Source organism: Miniopterus schreibersii, assembly GCF_964146895.1.
Source record: "Miniopterus schreibersii genome assembly, chromosome: 2".
NCBI lineage: Eukaryota > Metazoa > Chordata > Mammalia > Chiroptera > Miniopteridae > Miniopterus > Miniopterus schreibersii.
In genome coordinates, this window is record NC_138102.1 from 137,266,221 (window position 1) to 137,281,735 (window position 15,515).

Here is a 15,515-nt window from a genome sequence, read left to right on the forward strand (position 1 = left end):
GGGGCAGAGAGGAAAGAGGAAGGGGCTGAAGTGGCCAGGCTGAGGCTCCAAGGCTCCAATCAGAATCCTGAGCCCAGGCCCCAAGCCCATGGGTGCTGCAATAGTGGATGGGGGCAGTGTGCACACCCAGGCCTAGGGTGCCCAGGACAGATGCCCATCTCTAGGGTCTTGATCTTCTGGAGTCCTGACCCACCCGGTCTCTCCTCCTTTTGCTACAATCTCAGGTTACTCCACGCTCTCTCCAGCTACACACACACACCACTCTCCTCCTCCCCTCTCTGGGTCTTTGCCTCAGTCCCTGTATCTCTCCATCTCTCTCTCTTGTCTCTCATTCTGTTTATATGGCCTCTGCCTCTGGTTCTACCCGTCTCTTCTCCATCTCTGTCTTAGACCCCCTCTGCTGTCCTTGCCAGGTGGGGAGTTTTCAGGACTGCCTCCTGGTAGACCCACTCCTGGCTCTTCCTTGAGGGCAGAGAGAGGATGCTGACTGGAGGGGTGTGTATTCCAAGCCGCAGCTGGGGGCCCTCTCACTTTGCCCAGGATCTTGAGGCGACAGGCAGAGAATCGGTGGCTCCCGGGGGGCGCCAGATGCGAGGCTGGCAGAGGGAGAGAGTGAGGGGGTGGGGCTGGTGGTGTGGTAGGGGAGTGGGTAGGCGCTGGGCGAGGGAGGGAAGCCGGCAGGCGGAGGGTGGGAGGGGGTGTGGCAGAATAGCCCGAGGGAAAAGTGAGAGGCTGGACGGGGGTCAGCCCGCAGGTGCATAATTAGTGCTTTGGGGTGGGGGCTATGCTGGGCTTCAGGGTGAGCTGATCTGCAGGAGTGCATACGCCACCTGCTGGACAGATGGGCGCACAAGCCTCCGCCTCAAAGATCAACAAGGACGCCCCCTTTTCTCAGTAGGGTCTCTTTGCCCTTGAACCCTTAGGGGAGACCCGAGGCAGTGGAGGATCTCAGAGCTGGCTTGTAGGCTAAGGTTGGAGATGAAATCTCAGAGCTGAGAGGGAAGGGGAGTGAAAAACAGTGCTCCCTTTTTAGGAGTTGGGTAAGGGTTCTTTGCAGCCGCCCTCTCTAAGCTCATATTTTCTGTTGAGGAGAGAATGGGACTTAGTGTAAAACGATGTGACCTGCTTTTCTTTGGTCAGGGGTCGAAGTAGACCTGGGATCCCTTTCATTGTAGCTGTCCTTTCTCATTCACCCCTGGGATGTCTAAAATGATTGGTGAACTAGGTCTGTTGGTGGCCCATTGGGCCTGGCAAACTGATTTTCCCTGTTCTCCTTCACTCCAGGAACCCCCTTCTCCTGAATCCAGGTTTCTACTCTTGGCATCTGATTAATTAGTCTCCACGAAATGTGAGATGTTAGTGTTTTGCTTTTTAAAAAAATCCTCACTGAGGATATTTTTTCCATTGCTTTTCAGAGAGTGGAAGGGGGAGAAAGAGAAACATTGACGTAAGAGAGACACATCGATTGGTTGCCTCCTGCATGTGCCCCTACTAGGGCTGAACCTGCAACTGAGGTACATGCCCTTGGCAGGAATCGAATCTGAGACCCTTCAGTCCGCTGGCCAATGCTCTAACTACTGAGCCAAACCAGCTAGGGCAAGAGATGTTAGTGTCATAAGAGCAATATCAGGCAGAGAGCTGTATGGGACAACCCTGAAGGATTAAAAACCCCTTCACAAACCTAGTGTGCTCATTTCCCATGGTGGGATTTCTCACTGTGGGAGATCATTTTGGTAGGAGTGGTGGTGGTGTTCTATAAAAGTGACAATGCAGAGAAACAGATCTTGGAGTTAGTGTCCTAGAGCCAGAGGGAAACAAGATCTAGAGGTGAAGTCACCTGCTCAAGGTCACACACCCAGGAGAAGCAGATCTCTCTTGTCAAGTCCAGTGCCACCCCGTTCTCTGGCCACCGCTGAGATGGAGAGGGAGGGAGCTCCGGAGAGAAGGGCACTTCGGACCAGACGCTCAAGCCTGCCTCCAGCACGGAGCAGGGCTCCCTCTGGTGGCTGAAGCAGGCAAGCACAGCCCAGCTCCCAGAATCCCACACTCATATGTAGACACAAGTGGCTTTTTTCTTTTCTTTCTTTTTTTTTTTTTTTTTTTTTTTACAATTTTATTTATAACAATATCTGTTATTTAGTTGTAAAGGAATTCAGCAAAAATTATTAAAACATTCCTGTCCCCCAAACGGGGCTGCCTGCTTGCCCTTCCTTGGTGTGCCCCATCTCCCTAGGGGAGGGGAGGCTGGGGGACTGTTACCAAAGGAAGTCTCCAGCCCTGGGAGCCATGTGGGGGCACTGGAGATGGGGTGCCTGTCTGAGAGGGGTACTGGGCATGGCCATCTCAAAGGTGCCCCTAGAATAGGGGCTGGGGCATGGGATGGACGCCCCAAGAACTAAAAAACTCCATCCTTCCCTTCCTGCCTCAGCCAGAGCCAAATCTTCCAGACAAGGGCAGCAACTCTACTCCCCAGAATTAGCCCTCAGGGAGCTGGGAGGGGCAAAGGGGGGACTACAGGGGAGAGCCCTGACAAAGTGTCTTGTACAGAAAGGGGAGGGAGCACCACCAGCTCTCCCAGTGGGGGTGCATTTTGGTGGGAAGGTGGGAGGTGGGAGCCCCTCATACCTGTAAGCCAAAGAGCCCCCAGAGCCCTCCATGTTCCCCCTCCCTGAAGGCAGCCTGGAGGGGGGCGCTGAGGAGTGGGCAGGAAGGAGAAGAACAAAAAGAGATAATACTGTGCTCGCTTGCTCACTCACATATAAAAAGTAATTCCTTCATTTTTACATTTATACATCCCAGCAAGGCCGGGGAGGGCTTGCTGGGCAGGAGGGGGCTTGCTGAAGGACTTCTCAGGCAGGGGGCAGGAGGCTCTCTGGGGGAAGTCCGATGGGGCAGGAGCCTATGCCAAAGGATCCCCTATCTCATCCTCAGGGCCCCGGCCCAGGAGTTCTCTCTTCTCATCCGTGCTGGCCAACGAGTGGCGGCTGCCGTGACCACCCATGTAGAGTGTGGCGTACACGGGGTTGGTGAAGTTGGTGGGCTGTAAGGTGACAGAGGGTTCAGATGGGACTCAGAGGCTGAGCTGTATGGCTGTGGTACCCCATCCCCCACCTCCATTCCATCATCCAACCCAACACCCTTAGTCACCCCATCCCCAGCCTCTTATTCCTGCCCTGGAAGCCAACCTCTGTCCTCCCAGCCCACCTTGTCAGGGTCCAGGGCAAAGTCAGCATCCAGTAGGCCTCCTACATCATCAGGCTCCCCGCCTTCATACATCTTATAGGTGGGGTTCCCAATCTCCACGTTCATGGCCCCATTGGTCATCCGCTGGTGCTGGAAGCCCTTAGCCCTGGGGAGAGGCAGGAGTACAGGGGGCAGGGATTCTAGAGGCGTAAGGCTAGGGTGGTGATGACTAGAATTTTCCAGACTCCCCATAACTCACCCCCGGACTCGCCGCTTGTACCAGAATACCACTCCAGCTACCAGAAGTAGCAGCAGCAGCAACAGCAGAGGGATTAGGATGGAGGCCATATCTAGAGGGGAGAAAGTGGGAAACAGTCCAAAAGGCACAGGAAGCACAGCCCCCCCCCCAGCCAATTCCAGGTCCTGGCAGCCCTGACTCCCCATCCCCTGCCACCTACGTCCAGGCTGCTGTTGGCTGACCACTTGCTCTTCACACCGGGGTCCTTCCATGTGGGGTGGGCACCTGCAGATAAGAGGGCAGAGCTGAGCAGGTACGACTTCCAGAGCCATGGCTGCCAGGGAAATAGAGAAGGGCCACAGCATCCTGATGGTCCCACAGAGATTTGCGGAAGGGGATGATCTAGGCCTCTGTGAGGCTCAGGCCCAACTCACTGGCACTCAGGTATCATTTTGCTGTTCATGGTGCAGGAACCGCCATTGCTGCAGTGGCCAACGCAGGTCAGACAGCTGGGGGCCACTCGGCCATCAGAGCAGCTGTAGGAAGAAGTGAGATGCTGGGGCAGGGTTGGTAGAGGAATGTCTGAGATGCTGAGGAAGGGGCAGGGCAGGGCTGGGAGGAGCAGATGGGGGGCATAAAGCTGGGACAAGGCAGGGTCTAGCCAGGCACAACTGTGGGGGCAGGGCCCCACTCACTTGCAGGTGACGTCCCCACTCTGCTTGTTGACTGTGCAGGCTCCGTCGAGACAGCGGCTGCACTTATTCACATTGCACCTGGGCCCCTCGAAGTAGGCGGTACAGCGGCACTGCCGGGAGCCGTCAGCAGCCATTTGGCAGGTGCCAAAGTTCTCACAGTAGCCAGAGCACTGTCCTGTGGTTTGGAGGGTGGAGAGGAGATGCCTGAAGCCCTACCCTCATGAGGGACTTCCATAGGTTGTATGTGTGGGGGTGGGGACCTGGACACCTGAGGGGAGCCCAGGTCTTTTGGGTGACCCTGACCTCATAGGCTCCAGGGTACAAGGATGTTCTCAAGCATCCTGACAGGGGACTGCTTTTGCTTGAATAATTCTGATGCCAGAGGGCTCACTTCCTCAGAGGAAGTGCGACACCTCCACCAGGGAGCATCAGTAACTTAGGCCTGGCTGAGCTACAGATGGCCTCCCTCCCTAGAATTCACCCCGGAGGCTACCATTCTAAGCTCTCAGGTCCCCCAGGTCCCCTCACCCTTCCCCCGGGCCCGGGAATGGTTGACTCACGGTACTGGCAGCGGTCACCCAGGAAGCCAGGTAGGCATCGGCACTGGGGCTGGTTGCCCTGGTTGACAGTGCAGGTGCTGTTGTTGGCACAGTAGCCTGTACACACCTGCTGAGTGCATCTGGGGCCTGTGAAGCCTGTAGGGCAGCGGCACGTGGGCATGCCTGGTGGGAGAGGACATGTGAGTGGGACTGTGGGCCACGGAACTACCAGCCCTACTGCAGAGGAACAGGGACTCGAGGTCCTGGTGGGAGGCAGACAGCAGAGGGATGGGACACCGGGCTGTGGACAGGAGGTATGAGGGGAGGCAAAGGTGAAGCAAGGTAGGGCAGGTGCTGGGGATTTGCCTGAGGCGGGGCAGGGTTGGGGAGCTGGGGCCTAAGGTCTAGGAGCAGTCCTGTTGGGAGAACTGAAGGGCATACCGGACAGGGAGGCAGCACAGGTGCCCCCGTTTTGACAGTGCTCCCAGCACTGGTCCAGCTCACACTTGTCACCCGTGTAGCGGGGCTGGCAGCGGCATTTGGGCTGCCTTCGTGCGTTGAGGAAGCAGCTGCCGCCGTTGAAGCACTGCAGGTTACAGGTTCCTGGCCGAGGAGCTGCAGGAAGGACCATAGGCCAGAGCCAGGGAGAGGGAATTCAGGGGCTGCAGGGAGGAGGGCCCTGGGGCATGGAGTGGGGGACAGGGCAAGGGTGTGAGCATACCATCTGGCGGGGGTGTTGGTGAGGGCACAGCCACACAGGTGCCATTGTCCAGGCGCTTCCCGTTGGGACAGGTGCAGACGGGCCCACTGGGGCTCAGCAGGCAGAGCCACTCACATTTCTTGCGGTCACAAGGGTTGGTCACTGCAGGTGTGGGCCAGGGTGGAAGGAAGCTGAACCCTGTGGACCCAGAACCCTCCCCTGCCCACCAGGAACCGAGGCCACAGCTTGGAGTCTCGATGTCCCCAGGCCTCCCCTGCCCACCTTCAGGCTGCTTGTGCTGGTGGTAGAGGACCACATCAGAAGCATGGTTCAGGCCCCCTGTCAGGTTGATCAAGGGGCTGTGTCCAAACTTATGGATCTTGAAGACACGATTGTTGATGTAGGTGACACCATAGATGTAATCCTCAAAGACATCGATGCTGAAGGGGTGACTTAGGCCTGGGGGAGGACACGGAGAGGACTCAGGCCTTGGTTGCACTCTCCAGGATACCGGCCTTCATGGTTCTCAGGCACCTCAAATCCACCATATCCAAAACCAAATGCCCCCAACCTCTTCTTCCTCCTCTGGCTACTACTGCCACAAGGTCCCATCACCTCTAGACTTCTGGGGTCAGAACTGACTTCTGCTGCCTCTTCCCACATTTGCCAAGTTCCTACTGCCACCTCTGTTGCTTCCATTGAACTCAATATTCATTAGTATAATGAATGGACAAGTGAGCCAGAGGGTCAGAGTGGGCCTCAGGCCTACAGGGTTGGGGCAGGAGGAGTCCAGCTGGCAGGCACTAGGGGAGGCCTTGGGCTCAGTGGAGGGGACGGGAGGCGCGAGGTCAGGGCTGGCTGAGGCTGCTGTCAGACGCTGACCTCTTTTGCTGTCAGCAGCCACGATGGGGTCAGTGCCATTGAGCCGGATGCTGCCAATGACTGAGAGCTTGGCATCTGCCCAGTACAGCCGTTCATTGTGATAATCCACAGCCAGGCCTGGGGAAGACAGAGAGCATGGTGAGGCCCAGCCTATCCCATTCTATCCCACCTCAGGCTAGGGGAGAAGGCAGAACTGTCTCCATTATGGGACGGTTCCATCCTATTCCCATAACCACTCCCAATCACTTCTTTTGGAAAAGCTTCCAAAACCCATCTGTCCCATCCATCTAAACTCCGCCCCCTCCCTAGCCTTTGTGTGACTTCAGCGAATCTGTCCCTTCCACACCCTGTCTCCTGCTACCACAGACCTGTGGGCCACTGGATGTTGTCCTGTACCAGTGTCTCTCGCAGGGTCCCATCCATCGCTGCAGTTTCAATCTTGGGGTGGTTCCCCCAATCTGACCAGTACATGATGCTGGGGAGGGAGAAGGAGTGAGTGTGGGTAGGACCTGAGGCTGCCAAGAGGCCGACTAAGGTAGGCCACCAGGTTCCTGGCCTGGGCACAGGGACTTTTGGGTCTTGGGAGGAGTGCATTCTTTCTGCCTCCTCCACAGAGAATTAAGAGGGATCAGCTTCCTGACCAGGTTAAGACTCTTTTACTCTAAAACCACAATGTGCTGATCCAGAGTCAGCTATGTGGGCAGAGCCTCCCCCTGGGGCAGAGAAGCAGCCCAGGACAGCTAGCCAACTGGAAGTCAGGCCCCTATCTGAGCAGGCAGCTGGGAGTCCTGGGCAAAGGCAGACTGGGGAGTGCCAAGGTGAGGCAGGTGGGAAGACCTGAGTTTGAGGAAGATTCAACCCCAGGCTGGTCTGGGAGGGAAAGAGCACACCTGGGGTACTGGGCCCCCACCCGTCCCAGCACAGGTGCCTCCCCCAGAGCCCTGCCCACCCCCTCAGCGGGTCCACCACAATGGCGTGGGGCTCGTCAATCATGCCAGAGATGAGCGTCTTGCGGTTCTCGCCCTTCATTTGTGCCACTTCAATCACATCTCGGCCAGAGTCAGTCCAGTACACGTTCCCGGCCACCCAATCAATGGCAATGCCCCTTGGCATCTTGAGCCCTGAAATCTGAATTGGGGGATTCACAGTGTTAGGAGCTACCACCTTTTGTCTTCCTTCTCATTAACCACCCCCCAACTCTGCCAGCCTATCTTCTAAAAACTCATCCCAGACTGAGAGCTAATCCCCTGGCTTTGAAGAGATTCAACAGACACTTATCTTATGGACCACACTTACCGCTGTCACATATTTTGCTGGATTAAATATTATTACCCTGCTTTATTCAGGAACAAAGTGAAGCCCCGAGAGGCCAAATAGGTTGGCCAAGATTGACACAGTGGGTGGCAGTGATGATCAGGAAATAGATGTGGCTCTGCTGCTGAAGGCCTGTGTGCCCACAGTGCCTTGCTGCACTGGGCTGCAGTGTGGCAGAGCGAATGACTGAGATTTTCACTGCTCTGCCACCTGTGGTCTGTGCCTCCGACGTAATCCTGACAGCCCTTGCCCTCCAGTCCTGCCCTCTGCTCCTCCACTGTCCTTTTCAAACTCTGCTCAGAACTAGCTGCTCTTTGGAGTCTCATTCCACTCAGGCGATGTAGACCCCACCCCAGACTGGGTGCTCACATTAAGGTGGGTGACACCCCGGTCGATCTCTCGCCGGTGGCGATTGGAAGTGGTGGGAGGTGCAGCGGCGGGCAGGCTTCGGTAGGAGATGGTGCCCGTGTGCCAGTTGGTCCAATAAACGCGGCCAGCCTTGACATGGACATCCATGGCGTCGATGCGGACACTCTCATCACCCTGGAAGGCCTGCTCGTAAGCTGAATGGGGATGACTAGGGAACAGGCTGCGGATCTCATTGTCATCAGCGATGTACAGGACCTGATACTCAGAGCCTGGAGGGGCAAGAGGCAGGTGTTGGGTGTGGAGAAAGGCAGGGGCAAGAGGCCAAGGCTGGGGGCCAGGGCTGGGGGCTGTGGGCCTGATGCTGGGAGGAATGTACCTGAGATGTGCTCCCCCACCCAGCCCAGCCCCTTCTACACTGTCTTCTCTCCTAATCAAACAGTCTCCCCTGTCAGAAGCCTCTGCTCATCCCGCTGCTCCAGTGCCAGCCTCAGCCCTCAGAATGCCCTTCCTCCTCTCCTCCCCTGAGCTTATCTAGTAGGACCTGCTACTCTGGAAGGCTGTCCCTGCTCTCCCAGCCCTAGGGACTTCTGCCTCTTTATGGCCTCTGGCTGGCATCACCAGGCTCTCTGCTACACACTGGCTGACGTGTGTTCGCGGGTGCACACGCGTGTGGGCTTATGTGCGCAGACATGGAGGGGTGGAAGCGTGCATGCGCATGGGAGTGCACTTGGGTGTATGGGGTGGGGTCATGTGGTTATGCATGCCCTCAAGTGTGCATGGGGGTGTACGTGCACGGGGGTGTGGGCGTGTTTCTACACAGGCACGAGGAAGCTGCAGGTGTGTGTCTACGCACATGGGCGAGAACTTACATGTTCAGAAATAAAAAGGTAACTATGTGAGGTGATGGATGGGTTAATTAACTTGATGGGGGAAACCTTTCACAAGTTGTACATATATCAAATCGTCACCTTGTACACATTAAATATCTGACAATTTTGTCAATTATATCTTAATAAAGCTAAAAAAACAGAAACATAAAGGAAATATGCAGATGGGGCACATGTGACTGTTAGTGTGGCAATGGTGGCTGTGTGTGCTCCTCCTGGGCGTGGTGGGTGAAGAGGCCTGTGTGGGAGTGTGTGTGCTGCCCCCACCCCAGACGCGCCAGCCCAGGACACCCTGTGTGGCTACCAGGAGAGTGCACAGGAAGCTGCTCCTGCAGGTCTGGGGTTCCATACTTGGGTGAGGGTGTGAGGAAGAAAATTCCCCATTCTAGGTCCCCCTGTTTTATATCCTGGTGCTGCACAGCCCCGCCCACTCTCCTTGTTTCTTCACACTCAGGCTCCGTACCTTCGGCCTTGCAGGTGTTGTGCGTCTTCATGAAGTTGCGAGCACAGCTGCAGAGGTGGCCACCCTTGGTGTTGTTGCAGAGCTGTGAGCAGGTCCCGAAGCGTAGGCACTCATTGATATCTGGGGGTTACACGGGAGGGTCATGGAGAAACCCCATGTGGCTGGGGTTTCTGCCTGTCTCCCCCCTCCTGCCCCGTCCCACATTCCTACCCTGGCATCCGGGCTGGCCTGGCACCGTGTGGAAGCCAGAGCGGCAGGCGCAGTAGGCGGCTTTCTCAGTGCGCACGCAGCGTGCCTCATCCCCACAGATGCTGGCGTTGGTGGCACAGCTGGTCAGCTTGGGGTCTGTGGGGGACAGAGAGTGGATCCTCTCCCCTGAGCCACTCTAGGCCCAGGCTTTGGTTCTCTGGCCCCCAGCTGTCCAGCACGCCCCTCTTACCAATGCTGCAGTCCTCCTCATCAGAGCCATCCCCACAGTCATCGAACATGTTGCAGCGCAGTGAGGAGGAGAGGCAGTGCTGGTTCCGGCATAGAAACTCCTTCTTGTCTTTACAGTGGGGGATCTGAGCCGTGGGGGGCTCTGGGGAGGGTGGGGGCTTCAGGTTCTGGGTATTCACCACCTTGCCCCCTCCTCCCAGAGGGGCCCCCAGTCAGTGGTGGGTAAAAGTGGGACCTAAGCTTGGCGATTTTCAAGCTTGCAGAGAAAACTGGTTAGATATTCCGTTTCTACCTCCAGACCTAAAGAAACTGCCAGTGACTTCCCCAGGGGCTTCTCTACCCCTAGGAAGGGCCCCCAGGCTCCCAGCAATGGAACCTCCCCTTCCCGGATGAGTCCATTCTCTTGACACGGCTCCCACTGTTCCACCCCTACCCCCTGCACACACCCCACTAGAGGTCCCCAAAGCTCCTTCTCACTGGCCCCTTGCTCACCACAGTCCTCCTCATCAGTCCCATCCCCGCAGTTGTCAGTGCCATCGCATTGGCGCCCGATCCATAAGCAGACGCGGTCATTCTTGCAACGGAAGGGCCGGTTCGGAGGGCACACAAACCGGGCTGCAGGAGACAGAGCCAGAATCAGCCCTGGGATGAGCTGATGGGCACTTGGGAGCCTGAGAGCTCTGCTCCCTTCTTGGAGCCCGCTCTGCCCTGGCCCTCAGAGCCTTACCACACTCCTCAGGGTTCTCATCTGAGTTGTCCCCGCAGTCGTCCTCACCGTCGCACTTCCATGCCAGGGGTTTGCACAGGGTATTGTTGCACTGGAACTCGTCCAGGGGGCATGTCCGCACTAAATGCCAGGGGGAGCAAAAGCAAAGAGCGAGCAGTGAGCGCTGAGCCCAGGAGGCTGGGGGCAGGACCTTGCCCAGATGCCTCCCTCCACAGGTAGAGGCCCAGAGGAGTCACCGGGCCGACAGTGGTACAGTCAGATGGGACCCAGGTGTAATTTTCTACCAGTCAGACAGCTGGGGCAGAACTGCCTCCTCTAGTATTTAGGGGAGAAAAAGGCCTTTTGGGAAGAGAGTGCAGAAGGGTCCAGAGAGCCCTCTTTCTCTGGTGGTTGTGGCAGGACACCAGGGCCCACTGTACAGTTCAAAGGCAGGTACAGAGGAGCACTGGGCTTGGAGTAAGGAGACTAGGTGTCAGTCTCTGTCCTCAGCCCACCAGAGCGGAGCCAGGATGCCTGCCCTTACCGTTGGGGTCTCTGTTCCAAGCCCCAAAGTCATCTCATCCTGTCCCCTTTAGGCTGCAGAGCCCAAGCAGGTCAGCCAGGGGCAGGCACTACCTCATTTCCCAGGGAAAAGAGAGTGAGCAGGGATTTTGTTCCTCAGGGCAACTGACTGCTTTCTAGGAACTTATGGGGTGAGGCCAATGGACATAGCCCACCAGGTTCTGCTGGATTTCAGCCCAGCTGGCCCCTTGACTAAGGGCTATTGTGGGGTGGGGTGGGGGGGAGGGCCAGGGAGCCAGCTGGAGGGCTCACCGCCAGTGCCACAGGCTTCTTCATCACTGCCATCCATGCAGTCAGCGTCTGCATCGCAGCGCCAGCGCAGGGGGATGCAGTGTCCACTCTTGCACTGAAACTGGTCCATGTCACAGCGGGGCGTGCAGTCTTTCTGTGGGCCGGGGAGTGGGCACCCTGGTCAGATCTGGGCACCCCCGTGGCCTGCTCTGACTTTCCCTCCTCCTGGCTTCCCTGCCCACCTCATCCGAGCCATCTGCACAGTCATGGTCCCCATCGCATTTCCAGCGCCCAGCGATGCAGCGGCCGTTGGCACAGGAAAACTCACTCTCGGAGCAGGGTCGAGGGGCTAGGGAAGGATAAGACAGGCCCCAGGAGGGTGGGCATAGGCACTCAGCCCTTGAGGGCATCTCCAGCCCTTGGCAGAGTAATACCACCCATCTGTGTTCCTAAAGGCCACAGTTGACTGGCATAATGACCAAAATGTTCAACCAATACTGTGCGGCCAACTGGCTGCCCTCATGGGACCAGCTGGGCACAGAGGGTGCTCACTTAGCCCTCTAGGGCAGACACACAAGAGGGCACGGGTCCCTGGCCCTGCCCTCAGGACACACTGTGTGTGGGGGAGGGAGGGAAGGGACAGACCACTAAGACAAGCACTGGGGTTTAGGAAACGGCCAGTAAAGGATGTTGGGCTGGGGCACAGCACGGGGACGGGTGGGCTCCGGGCAGAGGTGGGGGGTGTGGTGGGAGCACAGAACATCAGAGACACCTACCTCTGCAACCCCAAGAGGACAGTGTGAAAATGGAGAGAAACATGAGATGAGGTGAAATGGCACAAACTCAAATACACAACATGGAGTGGGGTGGGGTGAGGAGGGAGGAGCTCCTGACCCCCAGCCCTGGGAGGCAACCACCTGCCCTAGTGCAGCTGGGTGGTGGTACAGGCAGGGGTGCTGAGAAGGGAGGTGCCCGAGATCTCCTAGGGAAGGGCACCTGCTGGGCGGGGTGGAGTGGGGTGGGGGACATACTGCAGCTCTCCTCGTCGGAGTTGTCCCCACAGTCGTTGTCATAGTCACACTGCCAGCGGCCTGGCACGCAGCGGTTGTTCTTGCAGCGGAACTGGTAGGGCTCACAGGTGCGCTCGTCTAGGGGAGGCAAGGTAGGGGGGAGTCAGGGACAGAGTCGGGGGCAGATGTCAGGGTCTCAAACAGGCGTGGTCAGGATGTCCAGGGGAATTAGACAGGAGGAGGTGGGAACAGGAAGCTTGGTGCCAGGCCATGAGGACACCCAGTCAGCAGGCAGCGCAGGTCTGCCCCCATCAGTGGCCATCGCCCTACCTCTACCTAGGCAGGATGCCTTCCCCTTGGAGTTGGGAATCTCACCACACTCTTCCTTGGGTTCATCAGAGCCATCCCCACAGTCGTCCTCTCCGTCACACTTCCAGCGCGCCGGGATACAGCGGCCTGAATCCTTGCAGCGGAACTCATCTATGCCGCAGGTCATCTGGGCTGCAAGACAGTGGGCAGGGTGGTGAGGGGAGGCTACTTTCAGGAATGTGCTGTGAGGGTGAGGAATGGGTGGGAGTGGCCACTGGGAGTGTCGAATGTGAGGCTGGTGGGAGCAGCAGACACAGCCCTGGAGCTCCAGGGGCTTGAGGAGGGGGGTGGGCGGCTCTCTGTGGGAGGTGGGCTCTGGGTTCCTGGGGTGCCAGGCAACTCACTGCAATTGGCGGGCTCGTCACTGCCATCCACGCAGTCATTGTCCCTGTCACAGACCCAGACTCGGGGGATGCAGCGCTTGGTGATGGAGCACTGGAACTGGTTGGGGGCACAGGTCACCTCGGCTGTGGGGTGGGGGACAGAATGAGGATTTGCCCTTTCTGCCTTCCACCACAGTTCAAGGTCACCATTTTCTCTCTCTTCTAAGCCCTGCCCCGGAAGGGATAGTTTATCTCTAATTTTGGTGCTTTGCGTTTTCTGGATCTGCACATTTCTCTACCAAGCATGAAGATTTTATGAGCAAACCAAATAACACCCAATACAATGTATTTTGCCCTCTATTAACGTTACTTGAGAGCAGCACAGCCCCTAGAAGCAGCGGTGGGTAGACTGCAACATGAACTGTGTTTTCCCGCCACCCAGTTCCCTGCCCACAGCCTGGGGCACTCACGGCAGTCCCTCTCATCCTCCCCATCTCCGCAGTTGTCCTGTCCATTGCAACGGAAGATGCCGGGAATACAGCGGTTGGAATTGGTGCACTTGAACTGACTGGGCAAGCAGACGTGGATTTCTGGGGGGTGGGAGGAGAGCAGGGTCATTAATGGTGGACGAGGGACTAGGGAGCAGGGAGGGGGCGCCCCACTCCCTTTGTGGGAAAAAGTAGGCTCAGGGCCTGGAGCAACAGGAGACCAGCCTGGAGGAGGCTGCTGTGGGCTGAGATTCCTTGCCCTTGGGGTACAGTATGAAACCCCAATCCCAAGGAGGAACAAAGGAGGGAAGCTAGGCAGTCTTTTACCGCAGTTGGTCTCATCACTGTTGTCCTGGCAGTCGTTGTCCCCGTCACAGATGAAGGCGGGGTTTGTGCAGATGCCTGTCGAGCACTGAAACTGTCCTGGGCGGCACTTGAACTCATCTGCCAAGTGGGAGGCTCAGCATCAGGAGGGCGGTGGGCAGGTGTGGCTGTCCCTACACAGGGCCCTCTCGCCACCCCGCCCTGGGCACTCACGACAGTCTGGAGGCTCGTCTGAGTGGTCCCCACAGTCATCCTCCGTGTCACACTTCCACCAGAAGGGGATGCACTTGTCGTTCTTGCACACAAACTGGAGGGCAGGTGGGGGCAAGAGGGGTTGGTGGGGGTCTGGGGAACTCAGGAGGCTTTCTTTTGAGGGTCTGGGATGTTTTAAAAGAGAAGCAAAGGGGGGAAGCCAGCAGCTCTTTGCTGCTCAGCGTATTTTGGGGGGTGGTTGAGCTGATAGAAGGCTGGGATGCTCTGAACCCACACACCCCTGATGAGTGTAGGAAAGCCAGGTGAGGGTGTGTGTGTGTGGAGGTCAGGGTTGGGGGCACTGGTGAGGGAGGGTCAGGGTTAGGGTGTGGGGGTGTTTGTGTGAGGTGACGGGTGTAAAAGTATTGCTGTGGGGAGACAAGAGGTAGGCAAGAAATGTGGGGGTGTTAGCGTGGGAAAACCAGATGCGTGAGGACATTAGAGAGGGTGTTGGGGTCCAAGGAGGAGTGGAGGTGCTGGTGTGGGGGGCTGAGGGAACAAGGCATTGGTGCATAGAGGTCCAGGGGAAGAGCCTCACCTGGCTTGCTGTGCAGTTGGACACACAGGTACGCCCATCGCCTCCCAGGTAGAAGTTGGTGGGACAGGCACATTTGTGGCCACCCCCGGGGGACAGTAGGCACAGGTTGCTGCAGCCACCATTGTTGATCTTGCATGGGTGATTGGGCACTGCCAGAGAAAAACTGGTTCAAGGGCAGCTGACTGGGCCCAGTGTATGGCCCACCACTTCCTGAGCCACTGGCCCCTGGCAGAGTGAGGGCAGAGCTCACTGCTAATACATTCTCTGGTCTTTCAGAGGCTGCCTAGACCTTTCCTGGGCAGAGGTGAGACGGATCCAAATCTTGCTCTTTCAGGAGAGAGCTGAAGCCAGAGACATGAGAATCCTTTCGAGGTCCCAGGATCAGGCCAGGCCTGATGCCCACACTGCCTCACCTGTGCCCTCCCTCAGCGATGGCCTGCCTGCCTTCAGGGTCCCAGCACCCACACCTGCCCTATTTGACTGGCCTCAGGGCCTTGCTGCTGCGGGACCCCAGGGCTGGTACCAGGCTGGGCTGAGCTCCAGAGAGCCAGACCAGAGCCTGTCTACAGCCTTTCAAATCTCCCAGTGTCTGAGGAGTTGGCAGGAACCCCTGGGGAGACTATGAGGGTCCCGACCCTGCTGGGGCCCCATTTCATCCCAAGTGCCGCTTGTGCTGCTCACCTTTCCCCTGCTCTCACCCCTTGGTGACTTACCATCTGGCTGGCGCAGGGCATGGAAGACATGCAGGTCCATGGGCCGGTGCAGAGTGCTGATGAGGAGTGTCTTGTTGGCACCTGTGGTCTTATGGGCTCGGTTGATGGACTTGGTCTCCCAGTCGGTCCAGTAGACGTAGTCCTCAAACAAGGTCAGTGCGAAGATGTGTGGGATGTCCTGGTTCAGCACTTTGGATAGGGGAGGGGACATGTCAGTGCTGGGTATGTACTGGCCGCCTTCCCTACTGGACCTCCTTAAGTCCACAATGAC

General features: G+C 57.5%; 1 protein-coding gene across 2 annotated transcripts in view; it reads right to left on the reverse strand.

The window, feature by feature from the left end:
• Positions 1 to 2,107: 2,107 nt before the first annotated feature.
• LRP1 (LDL receptor related protein 1) overlaps positions 2,108 to 15,515 on the reverse strand; it is a 78,661-nt gene continuing 65,253 nt past the window's right edge. For both annotated transcript variants that reach the window (XM_081129020.1, XM_081129019.1), the window contains 29 exons: positions 15,245 to 15,433; positions 14,532 to 14,680; positions 13,955 to 14,048; positions 13,745 to 13,861; positions 13,400 to 13,519; positions 12,951 to 13,073; positions 12,613 to 12,738; positions 12,259 to 12,375; positions 11,470 to 11,576; positions 11,249 to 11,381; positions 10,436 to 10,555; positions 10,201 to 10,323; positions 9,710 to 9,850; positions 9,481 to 9,615; positions 9,271 to 9,390; positions 7,921 to 8,189; positions 7,187 to 7,365; positions 6,606 to 6,712; positions 6,238 to 6,354; positions 5,638 to 5,814; positions 5,377 to 5,517; positions 5,097 to 5,270; positions 4,677 to 4,838; positions 4,117 to 4,291; positions 3,856 to 3,957; positions 3,642 to 3,706; positions 3,443 to 3,533; positions 3,205 to 3,349; positions 2,108 to 3,040 (listed from right to left, as the gene is read on the reverse strand). In XM_081129020.1, the coding sequence (XP_080985146.1) occupies positions 2,900 to 3,040; positions 3,205 to 3,349; positions 3,443 to 3,533; positions 3,642 to 3,706; positions 3,856 to 3,957; positions 4,117 to 4,291; positions 4,677 to 4,838; positions 5,097 to 5,270; positions 5,377 to 5,517; positions 5,638 to 5,814; positions 6,238 to 6,354; positions 6,606 to 6,712; positions 7,187 to 7,365; positions 7,921 to 8,189; positions 9,271 to 9,390; positions 9,481 to 9,615; positions 9,710 to 9,850; positions 10,201 to 10,323; positions 10,436 to 10,555; positions 11,249 to 11,381; positions 11,470 to 11,576; positions 12,259 to 12,375; positions 12,613 to 12,738; positions 12,951 to 13,073; positions 13,400 to 13,519; positions 13,745 to 13,861; positions 13,955 to 14,048; positions 14,532 to 14,680; positions 15,245 to 15,433 (3,959 nt within the window). In that variant the 3' untranslated portion in view covers positions 2,108 to 2,899. The remainder of the gene's footprint in view (positions 3,041 to 3,204; positions 3,350 to 3,442; positions 3,534 to 3,641; positions 3,707 to 3,855; positions 3,958 to 4,116; positions 4,292 to 4,676; positions 4,839 to 5,096; positions 5,271 to 5,376; positions 5,518 to 5,637; positions 5,815 to 6,237; positions 6,355 to 6,605; positions 6,713 to 7,186; positions 7,366 to 7,920; positions 8,190 to 9,270; positions 9,391 to 9,480; positions 9,616 to 9,709; positions 9,851 to 10,200; positions 10,324 to 10,435; positions 10,556 to 11,248; positions 11,382 to 11,469; positions 11,577 to 12,258; positions 12,376 to 12,612; positions 12,739 to 12,950; positions 13,074 to 13,399; positions 13,520 to 13,744; positions 13,862 to 13,954; positions 14,049 to 14,531; positions 14,681 to 15,244; positions 15,434 to 15,515) is intronic.